This window comes from Nothobranchius furzeri, chromosome 14 (assembly GCF_043380555.1).
Source record: "Nothobranchius furzeri strain GRZ-AD chromosome 14, NfurGRZ-RIMD1, whole genome shotgun sequence".
In the NCBI taxonomy this organism is placed as follows: Eukaryota; Metazoa; Chordata; class Actinopteri; order Cyprinodontiformes; family Nothobranchiidae; genus Nothobranchius; species Nothobranchius furzeri.
In genome coordinates this window covers 40,495,965-40,519,949 of record NC_091754.1, presented here as the reverse complement: position 1 = coordinate 40,519,949, position 23,985 = coordinate 40,495,965, and the positions used below count along the sequence as shown (strand labels likewise).

Here is a 23,985-nt window from a genome sequence, read left to right as displayed (position 1 = left end):
AATATGGTCACCCTAGATTACGTGATAGTAACTACAGCCTTTTGGCTTTCACTGAAAAGAACTGAGACGGGATGATTGTTGCATCAAGCTTTCTCTTTATTGATGGTGAAAATCATCAGTTTACTGAACATAACTAAGTTACTAAGAAAGAACTGACTCAGCAGTCCACCGAAGAGGAAGTGCAGACAGCTGCACCAGTGAAAGACAGTCCTGGTTAGATGGCTGCACTCATGCTAATACCAGTGAGCCAATACTCCCTACACCTTCTACGTGGTTTTCATGTTTCATCACAGCCAAGGCCACTGTGGACGCCAGCGGTGTCTTCTCCACTCTGGAGTCAATACCTGAACACTACTGAAGAGTTTTGTGAATGAAATCTGGTGTTTTGACCTGAATTGTGTTGAATATTCTTTGAATGTATAGTTTTTTTTTTGTCAGACCATCACACATGCAGATGGCTCCAAACAGATCTGAAGGATCTTGTAATGACATTTACCGTACACCTTATAAGCAGTATTGCATTGTTGTCATTAAGAAGTAGCACCCGTTACACACTGTAGCTGCACTTGATTCCAATACTCCTTCTGAACACTACACAACCACCTCTACAAGCAGTAAGTTCAACAGAAGCATCACCAGCATCATGTGTCCACAGCAGCTGATCAACAGGGCAGCACTTTCTCTGCAGTCCGGCTGGTCCCCCTGCTCATCCTCCCATTCTGTTCTTCTCCTCTCTTGCTCATCTTTCTCATGCTTCCTCTGTGGCGTATAGTCCTCCTTCACTTTGTTCAAGCTGTCACAATTCTCTCCTTCATGGCCTTCGTAGCAGTGGCAGCGAAATCTCTCAGTCAGTAGCTGCAGCTCATGCTGCGATGGCCAGCCAGTTACAGAAAAGTCCCCATCCCCAGAGGGACGAATCTGATAGGTGTCAGCACTCAGGTGGAGGTAATGGTGAGCGTGGGGGTCACGGCGAACGCAGCGTCCGTTGCCTTGGCACAGGAAGTCGCTGCAAACTTCAGCGGCCCTTGTCACGTTGGTGACGTACTCACCAAGGCGGTGGTTTATGAAGGACTTCACCAAAGTGCAGTTATGCTGTGAAAAAGAAGCAAACAGTCTGAATCAGTGTGAAGGTCTTCCTGTCAGCAGTTAACCCTAACAATCACAAACAACATGTATCAGAGTAACAGAAACACTCTAAAATCTTTCTGATCATTTTCTAAACAATTGTGTTGGTTTGTATGTTTCAGAGACAAGAGACTGTCGCCATAATTGCATGTGTTACTATAATTCAGCAGTGATGTGTGATAAAGCTGTCATCAGCTGATGGGGAGTTGAAAGGGCGGATGTTTAAGCCAATCAGAGGCAGCGAAGAATGAGAAAGTTGTGATCACACCAGATTCGCTGCTGCAGGCGTGAATCTGCGGGTCTGCAGCATCCCCTTCTGGACGTGACAGCGGGACTTCCCATTTAAGGAAGGTCCGCTCACCTGGTCATCAGATCTTTATTTCCTCTTTATGATCTTTTATTTTCCCTTCTTCCTCCAGTCATCCAACTGGAACCGGTTGGTGTTTCTGATAATAGGGCTTGTGATCACATGTGATTATGCATAGCTTTCTGGGATGTGCATGGCCATGTTGGAAGGCTGATGAGTGCAAACCGTGAAACAAGCGGCACTATCGCAGAGAAGAAGCAGATCTGGGTGAAAGAAAATGTTGAACAACATTATAAAATCCTCCAAAATGGATGCGGCAGATACAGGGATACGTTTTAAGAAGACGTTTGGGACCGGTATGTGGACAAAATCAGCGTTATTAATGGTTTTTGTCCACAGGGAAGACCCAAGACCGGAGCACTGATGACATATTGTTACCGCTGCGATTCTGCATTACGAACATTTTACGGCTTTCTTGTTTGTGTTGTGAGAAGATGTAAACGTCCGGATGAGAGGTAAATGTTTCATTTGCTGGTTTTTCTAGTAAAACAATCAAAATTGTCATCTCACAGAAGAAGTGCGCTTGCATTAGCTCACCGGTATGTGTGCGTGCATGCGTGTGCGTGTGTGTGTGTGTGTGTGTGTGTGTGTGTGTGTGTGTGTGTGTGTGTGTGTGTGTGTGTGTGTGTGTGTATTAGGGGCTGCGTGACTTAATTTTTTTTAAAGTCGACAGTCAGGTAATGAAAATCGAGTCGACTTTGACTAGTCGTTGATGGCGTCATACACCTGAAGCGGATTGGTTGGCTGGAGTTTTTGACAATAAAATTGCGCCCACATTTTCTTTTAAGAACGGTAGTTTCTGTTCCCCTGCTTCGGCCATCTCCCCCCTCCCCTGTGCAGCGGCCGCAAACTCACTGATGCGCCTGCAGCCTCAGAGTTCCTGCTGCTCTAAACATTGAAAGAATCATTTAATTTTCTGTTCCTCACTTCTGATTACCTTCAATGGTGTCTGTTTGTTGTAACCACCAGGTACAAAAACTTACTTGTTTTTATTTGATTATTTTTCTGTCCTGTCTGTTTATTATCTTCCTGCATCTCCTCTCAATCCTAAAGAAAAACTGCTACCTGGGTTCATATATATTCACCTTATGAGTTACCTTTGAACTGCAGTTCTAAAATATCTACTGACTGCTAAAACAGCGGAGTGTGCACTGCTCGCCGGCCGCACCGGCCACTCTGGTGAGGTGACGTCACCAGAGGACTAAACAGGTGATGCGCTCCACTCCACAGCAGTGAAAAGCATCAGGCACAAATAAAAGACAGAAAACATAAAAGGAAATGAGCCGACATGAAAGATCGCGCGTTAAAAATGTTTTTGAGGTGGCGACACTTGATTTGATAACGTTACTGTGGCCGTGCTCAGGAAGCAGATGTCTGGAGCGCTATATGTTTGTATTTATTTATTCAGTTATTTTACTACATTATGAGTAGAAACACTTAAAAAACAGATAATTACACAAACAAGTGAAACTAGAAAAATTAGAATCTGGTGCAAAGCTCATTTATTTTAATAATTCAACTAGACTGAGACCATTTAAAGGTGCAGGAACCCTTTGAGGTGTTTTCTATTTTCAATTGTACATTTTAGTTGATTTGGTCGTGTTTCATATCACACAGTGACATTTGAATAAAAAAATGCATTTTTCTAAATAAAAAAGCTTTAGCTTACAGTGATAATAACCATGTCTAATGTTTGATTCAATGCCTCATTATTTTTCATTTTCAAAAGTGCTTTGAAGACACATTTTCCCGAATGATTAAAATGCAAGTAATTAAGATTAATTAGTTACAAAGTCTCTAATTAATTAGATTATTATTAATGAGTCCCACCCCTAAAAAATAATTAAATTAAAACAATGAATACAAAAACTATAATTTCTGAATGAATACATTAATACTAAAATAAACACACAGCACATGACTGAGTTGTGTGTCCAGCCTTTAGTTCCACTGCTCTGCTGTCATCACAGTGACATCAGTAAAACGAAGACACAATACCGTTTTTGTGCCTTTGTCTTTCAGCGGCAAATGGGATAAACTCTATTTTTATCATTTGAAGTGATCATTGCAACACACTCATAACCTGAGTTCACCAGAGCGGCTCTACGGCGCTACCCAGTGGCCATATGTTTCACTAGCAGACTATTCTGCTATTATGCAGCTTTTTTCTTTTGGCTCAGGGTCGATGTTACATGAAACAACTAATAATCCTCAATCCATCAGAATAATCCTCAGCTGCTGAAACATTAACATATTATATGACATTTAATAAAGTGTATTTTAAGACAAGTAAATTCCTGCTCTCGTGGATGTTGGTAGAGGATCTTTTAGGCGACTGGGCTTAATATTAAACTTGTAAAGAGAAGGACCAAGACCATCAAGTCATCGAGGGTAACGAAAAAGTTTTTTTTATCCTAAATTTTATTTGTGGTGATTTGTTACATGTAAACTGCTCAAAAATGTGACCAATTTTGATCAAATTTCAACAAAATCCAGACATAAAGATGTTAAAAGTGTTGATTCAAGCCTGCTAAAGTGTCCAAGTCCACCATTCTAAAAATCTAATTAGGCCGTGCAAAATTCACTCAAAGGGCAATAAATGGGCCCTGGACCACACTTTGGACATGCTTGGCCTAGATGCATTAAGATAGATACAAAAAATCTCACAGATGTTCTGAAAGGCGAGAGAGAAACTTTTTAACCACGACCAGACAGATTTTGGATCGGATCTGGTGAGGGTTCATCACTCAGCTCTGATTGCTACCATTCATAACTAATCTGTGAAGGAAGTTAATGCGATCACAGTTTTGCTGACTAGTAATGTTAAAGTTTGCATACTGACACGTTACTGTAAAAACACAATAATGCTTTAACCTTTGCCTCCGCTGCTGCAGTTAAATCAACTAGCCTAAAACACACAAAATCAGTCCTAACTACCGTCCTAGTGGCCGAGTCAACCAGTAACATGGTTTTTTAGGTTTTTTAGCAAACCAAAAGGATCTTCATGGATACTTTGTGCACAGAAGGCTGTGGGATATCCTGTCCACTTGAAATAAATAAGGAAACATTCCTTTCTTAACAATCCAGTTGTGTAGATGATCCTTTTGAAACTGGAAGGTCTTTGAACGCATCTCCACCAATGGTGTCAGCTTTCTAGCTTCTGATTATGCACAGCAGATGCCTATTTGGTCTTCCGCACAGACCAAGAAGGAGAAAGAAAACTAGAGTTTCCACTACGGTGACATTTTTGTCATAAAGAAAATGTTTACATAAAGAACACTTACCCTGGAAGAGGTCAAGTTGAGGTCACCCCAAATAACGAACCCTGCAGCACCCAGAGCAGCGCTCTCTCCGATGGTATGAATCAAGTCCTTCTGTGGGGGAAACACACATCACACCTTGTTCTTCATCACTAGAATCACAACCATCATCATCATCATCATCACTACCACCACCATCATCCTCATCATACTCTCTACCACCACCATCATCACTACCACCACCAGATTTTTCTGTTATAGCTCTATCAGAATCTTGGCTTTCAGAGGACTCAAAAGAAATATTTACGTAATATACCAAACTATAAATAAGCTCACGGAGTAAGAGCAAATAGATCTGGAGGGGGAGTATCCCTGTTGGTCCATTCTCAGTATGTCTTATGTTGATGTTTATGTGTTTAGCCTTTTATACAACTTTGCATTTCTTATTGATTTTTGAATCAAATTTTATTTTCTGTTTATAGAAATGTTGTTTATCTTCTGATAACAGTGTTTCATTGTAACTGTTAGTGTCATAACCATCCACACGTTTCTGTAATGTTTTCCTGGTTTACGCCTCTGTCAGTGCGCCCCAGGGCAGCCGTGGCTACATCGTAGCTCATCACCATCAGTGTGTGAATGTGTGTGTGAATGGATGAATGATACACTGTAGTGTAAAGCGCTTTGGAGTCCTTACTCTGAGAGGCGCTATACAAGTGCGGGTCATTTATCATTTACATTTGAAGTATTTTATCACCCACCTCTGTTGTTTTCTAGCAAATAAAATCACCTTCCAACACTTGATTTGATTGTTCGTACTGGTCTGTGTCATTAAATTCTTTACAATGTGAGTCATTCATAGTAAATCTTAAGCTTTACATTGTATTTGTGAGTTGGTTGTTTGTCTTTCATCATATTTTGTTACATAAAATCTCCACAAGAGGGCAGCAGAGAGCTCACTCAGTCTACTGTTTAAGGCTGTCTTGTATTTTCTGGTGCTGTTTTGTTTAATTACCTTATTATGATTATTATTATCATTTATTCAAAGTGGTTGGTTTTCAGTTATGCCAATAGAAGCAAGTCCAGGTTAGCATGTTCAAATGCAGAATCAGGAAAAGAAGTAATACACGTTCAGCATTTGGAACATGTGAGCACCTTACACCCTGGGGTTGGAATAGAGTCATGAGCCAGTTTACATATAAAGCTGAGCGAAATTAGGTATAGATTTGTTAGATTTTTTACATGTTTCTGTTACAGATGACTTGTGCTATTTGAATGTGTTCTCTAGGGTTTATAAAACCAATGGAAGATGCTTACTGTGGTGAGGAAGGCCAGGGCGTCATCCCGGTAGCCCAGCCTGAGGTAAACGTAGGTGGGAAGGTCGTACTCCCTGGAGGTCAGCGAGGCGATGCGGAGGGACTCTCTGATCCTGTGCTGGGCGAAGTGCAGATTACTGATGCTGTTGGTGTGACTCTTCCGGATCGCCACAGAGGGAAACAGCGCTGTACTGCTGTTCCAGAGCCACAGAAGCTCATCGTTCCTCATACTCTCCAGCAGGGGGCAGAGGCCAGTGTAGTTCTTCTCATGCAAATTATAGTTGTGACAGTCTGGATAGAGGTAGAACCCCCAAAGAGCATTGGGTCGAAGCTGTGTTCCCAGCTGGATTGTCTTCTGCATGAACACTTTGGAACTTTTCTCAAACCTGTGCCTTGCCAGCGCCTCCACCTGGGTGGCAGTCAAATTCACGTACGCCTTCATAGCGAGCTCCTTCGATTTGCGCCTGTAGATATCCTTCTTGTGCCAGTTACGGTCCCACTGAGGCCGCCAGAATTCCCAATCAATCACAGCTAGCCCACGGAAGTCTTCTGAGGGAATGAAGTGAACAATGTCCTGGTAAGCTTTGAGCAGGTGCAGGTCCAGACTGCAGTTCTGAGGGAGGCCGCCGTGGACGGGGCTGCCTTGGGGTGTGTAGTGGGGGTAGAAGCCTAGCCGGTTTGCATAAAAAATAGTCACATTCTGGCCGGTCCAGTCCGCCCGTGGGCTTCCCTGGATGTGAAAAAGACGGTCCAGGTTGGTTGTGATGTTGTACTTGATGGTGCACATATCTAGAGGAGCATTCCAGGCAGCAATGAAAGGCTTCTGGCTAATCAATGGAAGTTTTGCTGGCTTCTGGCCAAAGGTGGCCTGGAAAAGCAGGAGCAGCCAGGAGAAGGTAAGTGCAACAGGTACTACATGGTGGGAGGAGGATGTCCTACCCACTGGCACCACGAGCATTCTGGGATTCAAGCTTGTCAGCTGTCAGTCATCCTGATTATGTATGAAGAGAGAAGAAAGGAAGAACAACAGAAGTTTAAAATTCTTTAACCTGGATTAAAAACATTCCAAACATTTATATTAGTCCCGTCTGCAGTTCCAAAGCCGGTTTGTGTGAGTGTGTCTACCAGCAAAATACTGCTTCTCATCCATGTTGTGCTCGTTCTACTATTTTCTGACATCATTTAAATGAGCTTCTTGTTTTAGACGGTATCAATAATGAAACCACGGGGTGAAACCTTCAGTTCACAACAAACACGCGGAGACTCAGACTCTGGCTGCAGCTGATGAAGCAAACCGAGGCCAAATAAATAAATAAATACATTTCTATCTAAATTACTCATGGAATAACTCCTAGACGATAAAGGTGTTCTGCAAGTCCATGCACATGTAAAGGTCAAAGGGGAGAAAACGGAAGTCCGACACCCAAATACTGAAAAGAGTACTTGAGCTGGGTAGACCACAGCTTTTGAGGCCACATCTAGTTATTCTGTGACCAGAGCTGAAGACCATAATGAACGGCTTCTCTGCCAGAAGTCTCAGCAGGATGTAGTTGGTGCTGTCTCGGCATCACACACACACACACACACACACACACACACACACACACACACACACACACACACACACACACACACACACACACACACACACACACACACACACACACACACACACACACACAGCATTTAGAAACAAACAATCAGAGGTCACATGTCACCTCTGTGATGTTTTAAACCAACAGTTTAATGATTATCTTCCTGTCACGCTGCTAAACGTGTCTCATCAAGGTGATACGTGCACGAGCAGCGACAAACGCGCTTGCTTCATGCACATTCTTCAGCAGCTTTGGTAGTGATAAGCATCAAACCTTTTGTAAATAATAATGATAACACAAAACCGGAATCAGCTGCATAAACATTTCCGGTAGCTAGGCTCTTTCTAACTTTTTATACATTAAATCTGTTTCCAGCACAATGTGATTCAAGACAAAGTCAACACTCGGAAAAAATAGGTGTGTTTTATCCTTTTATGCAGAGAGAACGGCTTTAGGAGTCCTGTTTTTTACATTAAAACCACCACACTGAGCCCATACCCCGCCACCCTCTGGTAATATGTGAGGTAACAATAATATTAAACTATTGTAATAACAACAACAATATCATTATAACACTATATAACATTTTGTTAGATACATACTTCAGGACTCTAGAAGGCTCTGTGTCAGAGGCCATTTACCTGAGTGAATATTTGACAAGCTGATCTAAAAATGCAGCTAAAAATAAAAAGCCTGAATAGCTAAATTAGACATGTAATGTGAAGTACTTGTCTTGCCCATTGGGGGCTCGTCCAGGATCTTTTGTCCTGATTCATTATAGTCTGGTAGGTGGTGATTGTGTTTGATGGGTTTATGTGGGTTCAGTAAATGATGCAGCACAAGAGAAATGTAGGATTTATTTTATTTTATCTTTCTAAAGACCAAGTTCACTGAGAACTTTTTTTTGTTATTTTTGAAATACAATCACACACTGAGTTTAGCATGCAGGCCAGATTAATAAATAGCCTCCTGCATCTATCTCCTGCATTAATGACTGATAGGAAATAGATGGTGAAACTAGGATCAGAAAATCCAGACAGATTTACGTCACACTGTCACTTAACATTTATGAACTTGCCATCTTGGCTCATGATGGTAAGGCTGTTGTTGGTTTAGTGTCCAGGAAACAGCAGAGAACGTCTCAGCTAGCAGAAGCTAACTGTTAGCATTAGCAATTCCACCACACAGCAGAACTCTTCCAGACTTGAGTTATTTGTGGAGACAAAACATCTGTGTTGCAGAACAAACAGAGTCTGTCGTGTTTCTTTTAGCCAATCAGAGGAGAGATGTCCAAATGTCACAAAATAAGATTCAAAATCCTGTTTATTGGTGTACAGCACTTTGTTTGTCCATTTTGGCCATGTGAAAGCGCTTTATAAATAAAGTTGATTTGATTTGATTTGTTGTTTTCTGCAGCCCTCTCCTCTGGCTAACTCCTAGTTCCTAAAAAATTAGCGCCAGAGCTTGTTTCCCCACAGAGATTGACCCACAAGGCATTGATTTTTTCTAGAGACCTCAGCAGAAGAGTTGAAAATACAAGTGAACTTGGACTTTAAATATTATTTAAATGTCAACTGCTCTTTCTAAAAGCCCCTGAGCCACCATTTACTTTCCAACAAAATGGTGCTAGTGGGAACAGATGTAATAACACAGCAATTTCTCTTGTCTGTCTTGTAATTTTGCAGTTCTGAAATTTACACCAACAGCCGCAAAAACTCACCAAAACAGTCACAATTGTTGTGGCTTTGAGAAGAATTGACATGTTTTTAAAAATGGAGCAATTTGTTTTGTGTATACATTTCTTCTTATGGCTGCTGTGAAAATACAAGCTGAACCTGCTGGTTATTTTCTGGAGCCTTTGTATTCAGAGAGAAGCCACATTAGTTCTGGGTTTGGGTTTGGAAGCTGGTCCTGTCTTTTTGCTCCTGCCAATTCTTCTTGGAGGTTTGGAATTAATTTAGCAGCTTCACTCAACAGCAGCTGATTATTTTTCAACCAGGCTGTAATGTACCAGTAAAGCTTAGGCATGGTAGACCCGGTCATAGCAGAAATCACTTCCATCTGTAGGTTCTGGCACACATGATTAAACCAGAGGAATGCTTCTGATGATGCTCTTTAGAGGTTTCCTGTTTCAGTCAGATGAAATGCTGGATGAAGAACATGTGATGGATGTGAAAACCACAGCTATGAGAAATTTAAGCCATTTTAGAATAAATCATTGATAAATACATAGACCTGACGTGATTATTTTTGTTGTTTTGCTATAACCTGCTTTTATCTCAACATCACTTGAATGGTCCAGTGATATTTTCTGCACTTAATGTTTGCAGCCATTGCTGGAGGTGTGCAATCCGTCTTCATCCGTGTATCATTGAACCAGGTGTGCATTAATGGAAACGAGCTTCCTTTGTGAGAGAGTCCATCTAACTCCTCCAAAACAACAGATGGTTCAAAGACTTTTGATGTTTTATGTCACTCCTCCAGTGTTGTTTTTAGCACTCCAAAAGGATTTTCTGGCCATTTTAAGTATTTGTGTTGAAAACTTGGCGACATTTTAATCCTACTCTAAGCAGAAAGCTTCCTGTTTGGTCTGTGTTCAGTACAGTTCACATCCATCAGGACTGATTAGTTAACAGCTAGACCAAGAGCAGCCAAGACTGAAGCGTGATACTGTCATCTGTCCAGGAAGTCACATCTTGTAAAGTATAAGGGATTTTGCACATGAACTCAGTAGAAACAAGCAGACTAAAATAGCCTTGTATTTTTCATAAATTAGCAATAACATTGACAGATGTACAAAATAAAGTCCCCTTAGGATTGTTTATGATGTTAATGTTGATCGTTTCTGCAGACCAGCGTTAGCTGTTGGTAGTCCACACATCTAACTGCAGCAGTAAGTTAAACACGCTAACAATAATAAATACTTGTGATTCTGCTACAGCTGAAGCAGTGGGGATCTAAAGGAGTCTGAGTTTATTTGGTCCGAATAACTCAAACACCCATCAAGCCCTCCTAGAGCACTAACACGGTCAAAGCATCCCGGCTCTAATTAGTGGTTCTTAAGTCAACAGAAGATGGAAAAGGAGCCTTCAGATCAGACAGAATGTATTTTATATTTACAGTTCAGTTCTGTTTCAAGATGACTTATTTATCTAGAGTCGCCTGGAGCCGTCGTACAGTCTAGCATTGCTGTGTGTTTTTGTTGTGACATGGACTGGCTCCACTTATTTAACCAACACACGAGAGATGGTAGTTTTACTATCACTGTAATAAAATTGAGAGAGGACTTTGAATTCCAATTCTCGCGCTGCTCTGGGTGGCTGCATGTTGGAGTAGCTCTGTTAACTGCATGTAAGTTTAGCCTTTTTTGGACGTTTTTTCTTCTGGCGTCTTAGGGAAATCTGGGTTTTTTTGGACCATTTGCTTTTCTGTTACTGGTGCTGTGAAGCTTAGAGTATTTTTACTGCCATTTTTTCAATCTTCTCACTTTTTGAGCATTTTTTATGATGCATAACCATGGCAACAAGCTGGTTTATGATCAGGAGCAGCTGACTAAGATTGGAAAGGCTGAAATAATACATCAACTAAAGCCACAAATCCCAAATGAGCTAAAACGCAAGAAGCGTGGATGCAGAGCGGGAGCAAAACTGAGACAGAGAAAGAGGAAATTCAAACCATCTCTTCCATAGATTATAATGGGCAATGTGAGATCACTGGCCAACAAGATGGATGAACTCCAAGCCCTTTCAAGGACTCAGCCAGGGTATCGGCAGTGCAGTGTTATGTGATTCACTGAGACGTGGCTGCAGGACCAAATCCCCGATTCTAGCGTCTCTCTGCCAGGATTCCTGACTGTACAGGCAGACAGAGATCTGAAGAGGAGCGGGAAAAGAATAGGAGGTGGAGTGGCAGTGCTTGTCATAAACAGATGGTGCCATCCAGGTCATGTGTCAGCGAAATGTCATCGCTGCAGCCCAGATGTTGAACTCTTGGCAGTAAGTTGTCGCCCATATTATTGGCCAAGAAAGTTCACCAGTGTTGTCTTGGCAACCGTTTATGTTCCACCTTCAGCCATTGCTGAAAGTGCATGTGATGCCATCAGTTCCGTTGTCGCTAAGCTACAAACCCAGCACCCCAATGCATTTGTGGCTATATCTGGTGATTTTAATCATGCCTCGCTCTCTGCTACACTTCCAACATTTCAAAAGTTTGTCAGCTGCTCCACCAGAGAAAATAAGACATTGGATTTGTGTTATGCAAATGTAAAGAATGCATACATGTCCAAAACAAGACCTCCTCTGGGACAATCAGATCACAATCTTGTTTTTCTCAGCTCAGAATACAAACCACTTGTTCAGAGGCAACCTGTGACAAGAACTGTGAGAAAATGGTCACAGGATGCTGAAGAAACCCTGCAGGGTTGTTTTGAGACCACAGATTGGATGAATCTCTGCCAAGGATATGAAGAGGACATCAATGCCATGACTGGATGTGTCACTGACTATATAAACTTCTGTGTGGACAACATCATACCCACCAGAACAGTGAGATGCTTCACTAATAACAAACCCTGGATCACCAGTGAACTGAAGAATCTGCTAAATGAGAAAAAAAGACCCTTCAAGGAGCGAGAATTATTGAGGAGTATACAGAAGCAACTAAAGATCAAGATCAGAGACAGCAACGAGTCATACAGAAAGAAGCTGGAGAACAAACTACAGAGGAACACTATCAGAGATGTCTGGTCAGGGATGAAAAAGATCACAGGCTTCAAGCAGAGGAAGGATTGCACAGATGGCAGCCTGGACACAGCCAATGAACCGAACAAGTTCTTCAATAGGTTCAGTTCAGGAACAAACCCAGCATCCTCCTCGCCTGTCCCCAGCCAATCAGTTATGCCACCCTCCTCTGATCCAACATTTTCCTGTCACATGCCAGCTCTTTTGTCCTCTAACGCAGTCATGAAGTCTTCTGGTTCTATAAATCTGTCTTCAACCAGGAGATGCTGCTGCCCCATTTACCTCCCCCTCCCACCTATCTGTCTCTAGAAGTCAGGTGAAGAGGCAGCACGAGAGACTGAACAGGAACAAGACTGCAGGTCCAGATGGTGTCAGCCCAAGGGTACTGAAGGCCTGTGCAGTGCAGCTCTGTGGGATTCTGCAGAACCTCTTCAACCTCAGCCTGGCCCAGGAGAAGTTTCCAGTCCTGTGGAAGACATCCTGCCTTGTTCCAGTTCCAAAGGAAACTTGCCCATCAGTCAGTGACGACTACAGACCGGTTGCTCTGACATCCCACATCATGAAGGTCCTGGAGAAACTCCTGTTGGTCCACCTGAATAAGCAAACTAGGACATATCAGGACCCGCTGCAGTTTGCTTATCACCATGGAGTTGTGGTTGAAGATGCCATCATCCAGCTGCTTCAACCAATCCACTGTCAACTGGACAAAGCAGGCAGCACTGTGATGGTCATGTTCTTTGATTTCTCCAGTGAATTTAACACAATCCAGCCTGATGTATATTTAACACAATTCAGCCTGATGTACTTTGCCAGAAACTCCAGAAGACACAGGTGGGGGCCTCAACTATTGCCTGGATTAAAGACTACCTGACAAAGGGACCACAGTTTGTGAGGCTGAAGAACTGCACATCAAACCAGGCGATCAGTAACACTGGAGCACCACAGGGGACTGTACTCTCACCATTCCTTTTCACCCTGTACACCTCAGACTTCCAGTACAAATCAGAGACCTGTCATCTATAGAAATACTCAGATGACTCTGCAGTTGTCGGGTGTATCAGAGATGGACAGGAAGCTGAGTACAGAGAGCTGGTGGAGCGCTTTGTGGCATGGTGTGGAAACAATCATCTGACCTTGAATGTGAACAAAACAAAGGAGATGATTTTAGACTTCAGAAGAAACAGGTAGGAGTCAAACACTGTTTCCATCATGGGAGAAGAAGTGGAGGTGGTTGAGGAATACAAATACCTTGGAGTTTACCTGGACAACAGGCTGGACTGGAGAAAGAACAGCGAAGCCGTTTACAAGAAGGGACACAGCAGACTGCACTTCTTGAGGATGCTTAGGTCCTTCATTGTCTGTAGCAAGATGCTGCAGATCTTCTACAAGTCTGTTGTTGAGAGTGTAATCTCTTCAGCTATCATCTGTTGGGGTAGCAGCATCAGAAGCAGGGACCTGAAAAGATTCAACAGCCTAATAAAAAATGGCTGGTTCTGTTCTGGGGACAACTGTGGAACCACTGGAGGAGATAATGCAAAGAAGGATTCTCCAGAGAATCAAGAAAATTATGGACAACCCTGAGCATTCTCTTCACAAGACTGTCCGACAACGGAAAAATGTCTTCAGTCAAAGGCTTCTTCAGTTTTGCTGCAACGCTGACCGCTACTGGAGATCCTTCCTGCCAACAGCCATTGTAATATACAACAACTCTTTGATGACTTGATTGTTATTATTATTCTGAGCTACTACAGCAATCAAGTTTCCTCTGGGATTAATAAAGTATTTTTGAATTGAATTTGAATCGCAGTTTCCACTTCAGACATGGTCAGCTGACAAAAGTTCTGAGGGTTCATCTGAAGAAATTTTGATGAATATCTCTTTAGAGCTCCTAGCAAAACATCTAATTTAGAATTTGTGTGCGCAGGCGCGCAAATAGGGTGGGGGACGGGGGGTGGATCTGTCCCCCCCAGATTCAGATCGACCCCGATTCGTCCCCCCGCACTAAGGCCAGAAAGAAAACAAAATCGGAGGTTAAGCGCTTGAAGCTCCTTTTTCCAATTACATTGAATGCAGCATGACGTAAACAAACAACGACTCCAGAGGCGCCAAAGTGGTTGCTGCTAGGATGCAGGATGAAGCGAAAAAGACAAGCAGCGATTACTGCGTATTTAAAAAAGACCATCAGTGTAAGTAGGCGGGACCGATCTGTCTGTTTATGCATGTTGGTTCTAGTTTCATTACGTTGTTGTGTGTTGGGACTTACTCGTTATACGTGCCAAAGCCTCATTGCTGACTTTAACAAGTCTCATCTACAAATATGATGCCTCATGAAGTTACTACTTTACATCAGAGGATAGTGGAGATGTGTAACCTTCAGGCTGAGCAAAGTTTGGGAGTTTTTAGAGTTTGAAAATCGCCTCCCGCCGAGAGGCTCCCAGTCGGGGAGAGGAGCGCGCAGCATGAAGAGCGCAAATAATATATAAAATGTATAATTGCCGGCAGGTCTGGTCTTTGCTGACTGATCACTTTGTCTGGTCATGACTGACTCTGATTATGAAGCAGAATATTGACTCTGATGAAGAAATTCACTCATCCAGCTGGGAAGATTGATGCTGCTGCCGCATCAGACAGCTGGTGCTGCACGAAAGGTGTGTGGAGTTTACGAGCTCCAAAAGTTGGGTTTGATGTTGGTTTAACCTTCTCTGGGACGTGATGGATGTAGAAATGGTGGTAAAACGCCGCTAACGTGACAGACGTAGCGACAATATGAAAGAAAAGTCGTAAAAACAGGCAGACGCCTATGGGTTATATATGGAAGTCAAGTGTGCCACATAATCATAAATAAAGTAAAATATAAAATTTCAAAAGAGATTTATGTATGTATATATAAATTAAAACTTTACAAATGTGAAATTTCTAAATAACGTACAAATATGAAGGAACATCTGTTGGTCAGGTTGAAAAGTTTGGGAACTACTGCTCTAAGTGATAAGTGAATATCCTTTCTTATTATATTTTATGTGCAGTTTTTTAGGGCTTTTATGTTTCCTGTAAAGATTGGTATCCTGAAAATCATTTAATGTTTTGCATAAAGCATGAGGTTTGGTTAGTTACTGATTGGGAGAATAACAAATGACTGATTTGGATAGTGTTGATCAGGCAGAGCTTTGTTGCATAATGGCTTCAAACACATATATAATAGTTAGTTTTTACGTAAACCATCGGATGTAATTACACAAACTGACTGAGCTCTAGTTAAGGTGCTTGCAATAGTTTGTGTATGTGTACGTGTGTGCGTGCGTGTGTGTTTGGGGGAGGGTACATTGGAACTTTGTCCCCCCCCAGTTTGAAAATCCTATCTGCACCCCTGTGTGTGTGTGTGTGTGTGTGTGTGTGTGTGTGTGTGTGTGTGTGTGTGTGTGTGTGTGTGTGTGTGTGTGAGAGAGAGAGGGTGTGTGTGTGTGTGTGTGTGTGTGTGTGTGTGTGTGTGAGAGAGAGAGAGAGGGTGTGTGTGTGTGTGTGTGTGTGTGTGTGTGTGTGTGTGTGTGTGTGTGTGTGTGTGTGTGTAAAGACTATGAAACCCAGGTTAGATGTGTGAGTCAGGGCGATCCTCAACAAAATCTCAACAACAGAATCCGTGTTTTTACTCACAGATGACAAACAAAAGCTCTGCCACAACTAAGGTAAGACAAAGATGTATTTAAAGAACAGGAAGGCAAGAACACTCATAGAACACATGAAGATGCCAGGAGAGGAAGAGGCAGAATTTGAGGTTTGGGAATCAAGCCGAACCCCTGATGGAAGGCCTGGGGGTGAGAGCCAAAATAACACATTCCCCCACATATGCCATCTGTCATGGAAGTAGGTCCCAAAGCCAACTGAACCTAGCAAGGACAGAACAATTAATACTTTATCTCCTGGATGCATTAAAGAACCTTTACGGCACCTGGACCTTACATTGTGTCCTGCACCAAATGAACCTAACATTTAAAGTTGTTTTACCTAATGTTCCTGTCAATAAACATGCTACAGGCTGCAAATATATTTAAACTCTGCAGAGCTGCGTGGCGACACTGTTGCCTCAAAGCCATGAGGCCACAGGTTCAAATTCCACTGTGACCTGAAGTTAGCAAGTTCTCCCCATGCATGTGTGGGTGTTCTCCGGGGTTCCCTCCCACCTGCTCAGCTTAGTAGCACTAATGGTGTGAGCGGTTGTATGTCTTCTTTGTCTCATTCTGTCCCCGCTTCTCACCCACTGACCGGCGGACATCAACACTCGCTCCATGTTACCCCACTGAGGAAGCGTTAGCAACATATACTGTAAATAACTTCAAAGGAAACATTTCCTTTCTGTTCATTTGTGCTGCTGCTGAGCAAACCTTGTTTCTTCTTCCTTTTGCACATGCTCACTAACACGACTCTGCTTCAGGAGTTTCCATGACTCACACAAAGCTGTTTAACACTGTAGAGGGAAGCATTTGTAGAAATGTTGCTAGTGACTGAATGTGGTGGTGATTCACATCCCAAACAAAAGCTTGGGTAAAGGAACCATCGAGGCTGAGATATTTCCACTCCACAAAGCCAAAAACAATCACAGAGGAACCCCAAGACTCCAGAACTCTGTTTCCCAGACAAATACGATGAGCGTGTTTGGTTTGGGGTGGATTTGTTAGGAAAAGAAAAACAAATGAATGGGTGAAAGCAAATCTTCCAACAACGGGGTTTTCAAACTCGATTTTGCCTAAATCACAAGAATGAGCATCACTTTTTGTTGGCTTGTTAGATGGTGTACCTGTGCAAAGTGTTGTGTCAAAACTGATTCATGAAAGCTTTCCATGTTCCTGCTGAAAATGGAAGTCATTGAATCAGGTTTCAGGAAAAATGCTTTTAATTCCTCACTTTGTTGATCAGTGAAACCTTTATAAATATGCTACAATTAGCTTATAACTGTCACAGCAAAAGGCATGGCCACATCAAGGTTTATTAAACCATCTGCACATTATTTGAGAAGACGTTTCTGAGATTGGAAAGGCTCTAACCTTCTGACCTTCAGCATGTAAACTACCCTGTAGAACACAAATTATGGGATGTTTGCATAGAAGTTAAACACTAACACCTTAAACTATAAATATTTTATGTTATGATTATTCTGGTTGATGTTAGTAATCCTGTTTTTCCATCGTTTGCTGTTTAAACTAACTTAACAAACATGATATCAAAATGTTCCGCTCACTCAGGAGTAGCTGGCTCGTGTTCAAGTTATACTTTCCTGTAAAAAGATTATATATATGTATATATATATATATATATATATATATATATATATATATATATATATATATATATATACGCTTCCCAGTATGTTTATTTTTGCACAGTCCAGAAATACAAAAGTAGTTCAAATTAATGTTAGAAACAACATAAAAAATAACAAGATTGGTTAAATTGTATACAAGCAAGCTCCTAATTAATACATTTTAAATGATTTCTAAAAAAAATAATAGGAGTTCCTTAACCTTAAGACCCTCTGAATAAAAGGTTTTGAATCTAGTTTAAAAAATTCAGCCAGCTGAGAGAAATAGTCCCTCTAGCAATTCTTGGGTCTTACTTTAGATCTCCTCCCAGTTGGACGTGCCCAGAAAACCTCACCTGGGAGGCATCCTAAGCAGATGCTCAAGCCACCTCAACTGGCTCCTCTCGATGTCTTGATAATTTCTACAGTCATTGTAAATTTCTGTTTAATCATGTTTGATATTAGCCTAAGGCTAACAGTAGTTAGATAAAGCACTAGCTATCATTTATAACTCATTATGTTTAACAGCACCTACTCGGCTCCGTTGTGGCCGGTAAGGAAATCTAATGGTAAGTGGTGACTAACCATTGACTACAGCAAACTCAACCAACAAGTTCCATTGTCTCGGTGACCGATGGCCCGCCTGGAACAGGAACTCCTGAAGGTGAGAGACGCTAAATGCTTTTCCACCCTTGACATTGCGACTGGATTCTGGACAGTCCCTGTCCATAAATCTGACCAATATAAATTAGCCTTCACCTTTGCACAGCGCCAATACACCTTCACTCTGTGTCCTTTTGGTTGCTCCAACTCACCCTCTGAGTTCAACATCTTCTTGGACAAAGCTTGCCCCGATTCTCGGGAGCGAGGTACCATCATCTATGTCGACGATATTCTGATTCATAAACATACTTTGGATGACCACCTGTCCGAGCTGGACCACGTCATTGAATCAGCTCACAGCACCAGGTGCAAAAATTTCCCTCACTAAAGGTAAGTGGTGCAAGTTTGAATTACAGTTTGTTTGCCTCCTAGTGGGACCACAGGGAGTTCAGCCTCAAGATGGTAGAGTCCAGTACGTTGCCACAATCGAAGCTCCAACAAACGTCTCTAAACTTTGAAGTTTTCTCGGTGTGTGAAACTACTCTCACCAGTTCATAGAGAACTACGCTGAGATGGCAAGACCTCTGACTACATTGCCGAAAAGGGATGTGCCTTTTGAGTGGACTAAGCAGCAGCAGCAGGCCATGGATGACTTAACGGCCGCGTTATGCTCAGATCATGCCTGGCGCTTCCTGATTGTGATAAGGAGTTCCACCTTGAGGTTGGGTTCTCAACCCACTGCTTGCGTTCCGGTCTCTATCAGGTGTATGACTGTGATAGGCCTATGCTAGTAAGAACTTGTCCGGTCTGGAGTTAAAATACTCTGACTGTGAAAAAGTATTGATATCCACCATGTGGGTAGTTTTCGAACTACATTGGTGGACAGAAAATTATTGTTGAAACGCAACATCAACCAGTGACCTTCCTAAAGAGTCAACGCATCAGATGGTGTGGTGATCAACACACTGAGTTGTTGACACTGCGTCATTTTAATGATATTATTTTTATATGAGATTATATTATATTACCGTAAATCCTCTAATATTAGCCTGTATTCAATTAACATCCGGGTATCACATTTTGGCCGGTGTCGGAGTCGGCGGAGGTGAATAATGGCCGGTTTTTTATTGTGGCCAGGTGGAATGTGGTAACAAGCAAGTACGGGGGGCGGTTGTGTCATCCGTCTCACTTTTGATTTGCCGGCATTGATAGACTGCGAGGGTAACTTTAACCGTGCGGAGACGAAGAGGAGGCGAAAATTTGATATCAAGTTCAAAGAGAACGTGCTGATTATGCTGCAGAACACTCTGGAGCCACAAGCACTCAGGAAGACCAAGGCACCACGCTCCACACCAAATGTGGCAGGGGGGCGGCAGGCGAAGATAAGTAGCTGCACAAGAAGTCCCAGGAGAGGGGAGGAGTAGGGGAGGAGTCCAAGACCCCACTTGACATATACAGTCATACACAGACACAGTCACACTCCCTCCCTCATGCTCACACATACACATACAATCCAATGAGAGCCAATTGGGAGCCTAAGTCACTTCAGCATCATGGGTTCCCGGAAGAACGAAAAAATGAACGCAAGTCAACGGGGCTAAAAACGCTATTTTCTAATCCTCTTTGCGTTACGCCTTGGATCACATATATGTTGTACAGCAATTTTATGAAAAGTAATGATGGGTGTTTCGACCACGCCAGTCATGTACTTTGAGATCTATTAGCTTGTAAAAGTTCATAATTAGCATGACTACAAACTAGAAATCGACACATCGCATATGTGATGTCACCACATAATCTCCTCTCCCCAAAGTAGCTGCTACTTTCCAGATGACCAGATTTATGGTGGTTCTTTCATCCTGTGGGAAGTTTGCTCAACTTACAGCCATTTTCCCACAGTTTTCTCCGTGTCTGGTATGATGACGTCACTTTCGTGAAGCACATTTGTAGTCCTGGACTTTTTTTTCACACAAGACCAAAAATAGCACCCCCCCCCCCCCCCCCCCCCCACCCCGGTTCGAAAACAAGCGCGTTCTTGTTATCAAAATGTGTCTTTAAAATTCACGGACATCATGTGTGAAATCCATGGCACATAACAAGCAGAATTAGAAAATAGCATTTTTAGCCCCGTTGACTTGAGTTAATGTTTTCGTTCTTCTGGGGACCCGTGGTGCTCTAGTGACTTTGGCTCCCTATACTGCTGATGGTGTTAAACAGCACCTTGGAATTCCCTTAGCTCTGGAACACCAGGTTGGAGAATAGACAACCCTTGCCTCTCTGACTGCAGAGTTAAAGGATGTCAGAAGGTTCTTTAGATAAGTGTTTCTCAATATCCTTGGTATGTTCTTGCTGTGTTTAGTCGCATAACTGTATTTTTTGGTTCTTTTTTAAAACACAGAAAAGGTTTCTTTTTTACCTTTCTGACAGTTTCGTTTACTGGCTGTAAACTTCCTCAGAGCTGATGCTGATGGTGGCATCACTTCCTTCCCCGTTTATATGTGGGCAGCAGAGCACGTTGTCGCCCCATGCACGATCCAATGTGTAAACCCAATCGTCTCTGTTCATGGTCCCGTATCCACATCTCTTTATCTCTATAGCTTCCTTTATCCATCTTTTGTATTTCTGTTGTTCGGTGTTTATGATCCTTGTGTTGTCCCAGTCCGTTATATGGTTTTCTCTTGTGCAGTGATCTGTTACGGCTGACTTCTTCATTGTACTATCTGCTTCTTGTTTTACTGCTCTTGTGTGTCTTCGACTTGTTTCTCTCTCGCACTCCTTTCTAATTTCTATTCGCGTGTTGAGATGAGTGAGAAGTCAGTGCATTCATTTAAGTCAGGAGTGTGGCAGCAGAGAAACAATGCCGTTGCAAACTGCAACATAGAAAACATGCAGGACAGGGGGGCACTGAGGATCAGGATTGGGAAACACTGTTTTAGATGCAGCAGATGGACGTGGAGACTAGTTTTCTTCCAGAAGCGCACAATTTTTCTACATTGGCACTTCAGGCTGTGAATGCTGTCTTTAAACCAGGGAGTAGAGTTCACTGCAGGAACTGTCTGGTTCTGACACAACGGATGTTGTCCAGAATGGAGAGACAGTGCTTTTTAATGTGAGAAGTTAAGAAATCTGGACCATTATCAGAACAGGGTGGATTAGCACAAAATTTGCCAACTGTGCTCTCATTAAGGAAACAAGAACTAACCAAACGACAAGCAGAAGGTGGGGCCGCAGAAACTGACAAGTTAAAAAAATGCAGCAGTGATCTGAAATATAAACGTCCTCAGGACAAACACTGTGAGCATTTAAACCAGCTGTAAAAACAAGGTCCAGAGTGTGCCCCCTGGTGTGTGTGGGGCCAGAAACATGCTGGGTAAAACGAAGGAGTCCATGAGGCTGGAGAAGCTCATAGCAAAGTGGTCTGAGGCATCATCAATGGAATTTTAAATTCACCAACAATCACCAGTCGGGACAGCTTCACAGTGGATGATAGAAAGTCACTAAACTCCTGAAGGAAAGAACTGTTTGGACCAGGTGAACGATAAACCACAGCACAGTAGATCGGGTCCTCATGCCGACTTTAATCAGCTGCAGTTCAAAGGACGCAAAGGGACCAGAGGTTGTAGAGCTACATGGAAGATGGTCTCTAAAAACAAAAGCTAGAACTCCACCATGACCAGAACCCCGGGGCTGGCTAAGGAAAGAATAACCACTTGGGTAGAGTTCAATCAGACCAGAATAATCAGAGGTTTGCTGCCAAGAGGTATGGACTGGCCTATCTGGCATCCTGGCACCGTCAAGCTTACCCAGCTTGGCCTGATGCCTCCACCTCCTGCTCTCGCATTTGGCGGAACAGAGACAAGTCCGCGAGCAGCACCCCCCCCCCCCCCACACACACACACACACACACACACACGCACACGCACACCCCACACTCTTTTTATGTTCATTAAAATGCCAGGGTTGAATTGTCGTCCCAGTCCACCCCTGGCTGCAGATGGAATCACTGAGGATCGTTCAACTATTCTGTGCACTTTACGCAAGGAGAAACTGTATGTGATGATGTGTTATTTAAGAGTTGTTTGAGACATCCATGTTGCTACTCTTCAGAGAATATACAAGTTGCCAAGTGTCCCATTAATGATGCACAGTGACTTCATCTGCAGCAAGAGGATGTTGGTCTTTGGTGCTGGTCTGTGGGTTGACTCTGACTGTTCTCAAAGTTTGCAAACTTCAACTGACGGAAAATTTGGAGTCTTGTCTTTCATCTCTAAATGTACAAAGAGACTAATTCTGGACTAATTCAAACTGCTGACAGTCATTAATAGTGTTGCTGTGTAAATTGCTAAGAACAAACCAAAATATTGTTTATGTTTATGTATTTAGCAGACACGTTTGTCCAAAGCGACTTACAAGTGAGTAGTATATCTCATTTACATCAAACAAATCGAAAACAAACTGGATATGATTCAAGATGTATCATTTGTGGAATCTGACCTCCTTCTATCAGGTAAAATCACAAATCACAGATGGTTTTGGTTAGAAGGATGCTTCAGTCCTTACATTTTCTTTGTGAGACATTGAAGCTCCTCTTTCACTCGTCCATCTTTAGCGCTAAGCTTAAAGACAATACCGAGATCCTGTTAGCTAGAGCATTTGATCTTTAACCTGAGACTCTTTAATGCCCTGTCTCTCTGTGGAGGTGGAAAAGCAACATGCTGGCTGAATGAAAAGTAACTTTTTATGGGCTTCTGTGATGAACTTTTATCTGGTTTTCATCCCTCTAAACTCTGACCTCCCATGTTGTTCAGACTGTTTTACTGTGAGCTGTTATGAGTCAGAGCGTCTGCTGAAGACACCAAGTGGGACTTTTAATGGGTCTGCAACAATGGAAGCTTGCTGAACAAGAAGTCCACTCAGTAACTTAAAAACTCTGCAGCTGTCTGATTCTGATTCTGATTCTTTGTTTTGTGGATTTTTGTTAAGGGTGAGCAACATTCCTTGCATGACAGGGCGTCCCTTTCCTCCTCCTTTCTGCATCACCCTAAACACTGAAGCCAGGCTGTAACACCAAGGGTGCTTGGCTGCCTCTGCCGGTATTTAAAAATACGCTTCAACTTCCTTACTCGTGCAACTAAACTCATCTGCAGGACAGTCCAAGCTCAGCACCACTGTGGTGAAAAATCACAATTCAAAAACTCACCTGTGCATGGTGGAGTTTCATCCTCAGGGGTCACAGCAGGGGTCATGGTGACCCTCTGCTTTTTACATCCAAGAGGACTGAATTTGCTCCCTCTGTTGCTCTGAAACACAAGCTGGCCACTTAAATACAGCCAAGACAGGGGAAGAGAGAGAGAGAAGAGAAAGCGTCAGCACCACAACACAACACAGCGATTAGAGAGCAGGAAAGGGGAGGGGAAGGAGGGAGAGAGACAGGAACAAAATTAAGAGACTGAGTGAGAGAGAGAGAGAGAGAGAGAGAGAGAGAGAGAGAGAGAGAGAGAGAGAGAGAGAGAGAGAGAGAGAGAGAGAGGTTTTAAATCCATATGAGCTCTCTCAGCTCTTTGAAAAGTCTGATCCTCTCTGGAAGAAAAGTCTCAGCTCATCCGTTTGAATCAATCTGGAGAACTCCCGTAAACATGTTCAGCGTTCCCCATCGTTCTGTTTGAAACTTGTCCCAAACATCACCGGGT

The 23,985-nt window shown here is 42.7% G+C and overlaps 2 protein-coding genes across 2 annotated transcripts in view; both read right to left on the bottom strand.

Annotated features, from left to right (window-relative positions):
- Positions 1–23,630, bottom strand: part of spam1 (sperm adhesion molecule 1) — a 31,073-nt gene extending 7,443 nt beyond the window's left edge. The window contains exon 1 of the mRNA XM_070544500.1: positions 23,496–23,630. Within this exon, the coding sequence (XP_070400601.1) occupies positions 23,496–23,503 (8 nt within the window). The 5' untranslated portion in view covers positions 23,504–23,630. The remainder of the gene's footprint in view (positions 1–23,495) is intronic.
- Positions 73–23,632, bottom strand: hyal4 (hyaluronidase 4). Its single transcript, XM_015965658.3, has 4 exons — positions 23,496–23,632; positions 6,067–7,056; positions 4,777–4,866; positions 73–1,092 (listed from the first exon to the last, which is right to left on the bottom strand). Exons 2-4 carry the CDS (start codon positions 7,021–7,023, stop codon positions 592–594), a joined length of 1,548 nt encoding a protein of 515 aa, XP_015821144.1. The 5' UTR covers positions 7,024–7,056; positions 23,496–23,632; the 3' UTR covers positions 73–591.
- Between the last annotated feature and the right edge of the window lie 353 nt (positions 23,633–23,985).

Excerpts from the sequence above, each read along its gene's own strand:
- hyal4 (XM_015965658.3), bottom strand. The coding sequence starts at position 7,023 with ATGCTCGTGGTGCCAGTGGGTAGGACATCCTCCTCCCACCATGTAGTA. Across the intron at positions 4,867-6,066 it reads CCCTGGCCTTCCTCACCACA|AAGGACTTGATTCATACCAT; the intron begins GTAAGCATCTTC and ends TTTCCCCCACAG. Across the intron at positions 1,093-4,776 it reads TCAACTTGACCTCTTCCAGG|CATAACTGCACTTTGGTGAA; the intron begins GTAAGTGTTCTT and ends TCTTTTTCACAG.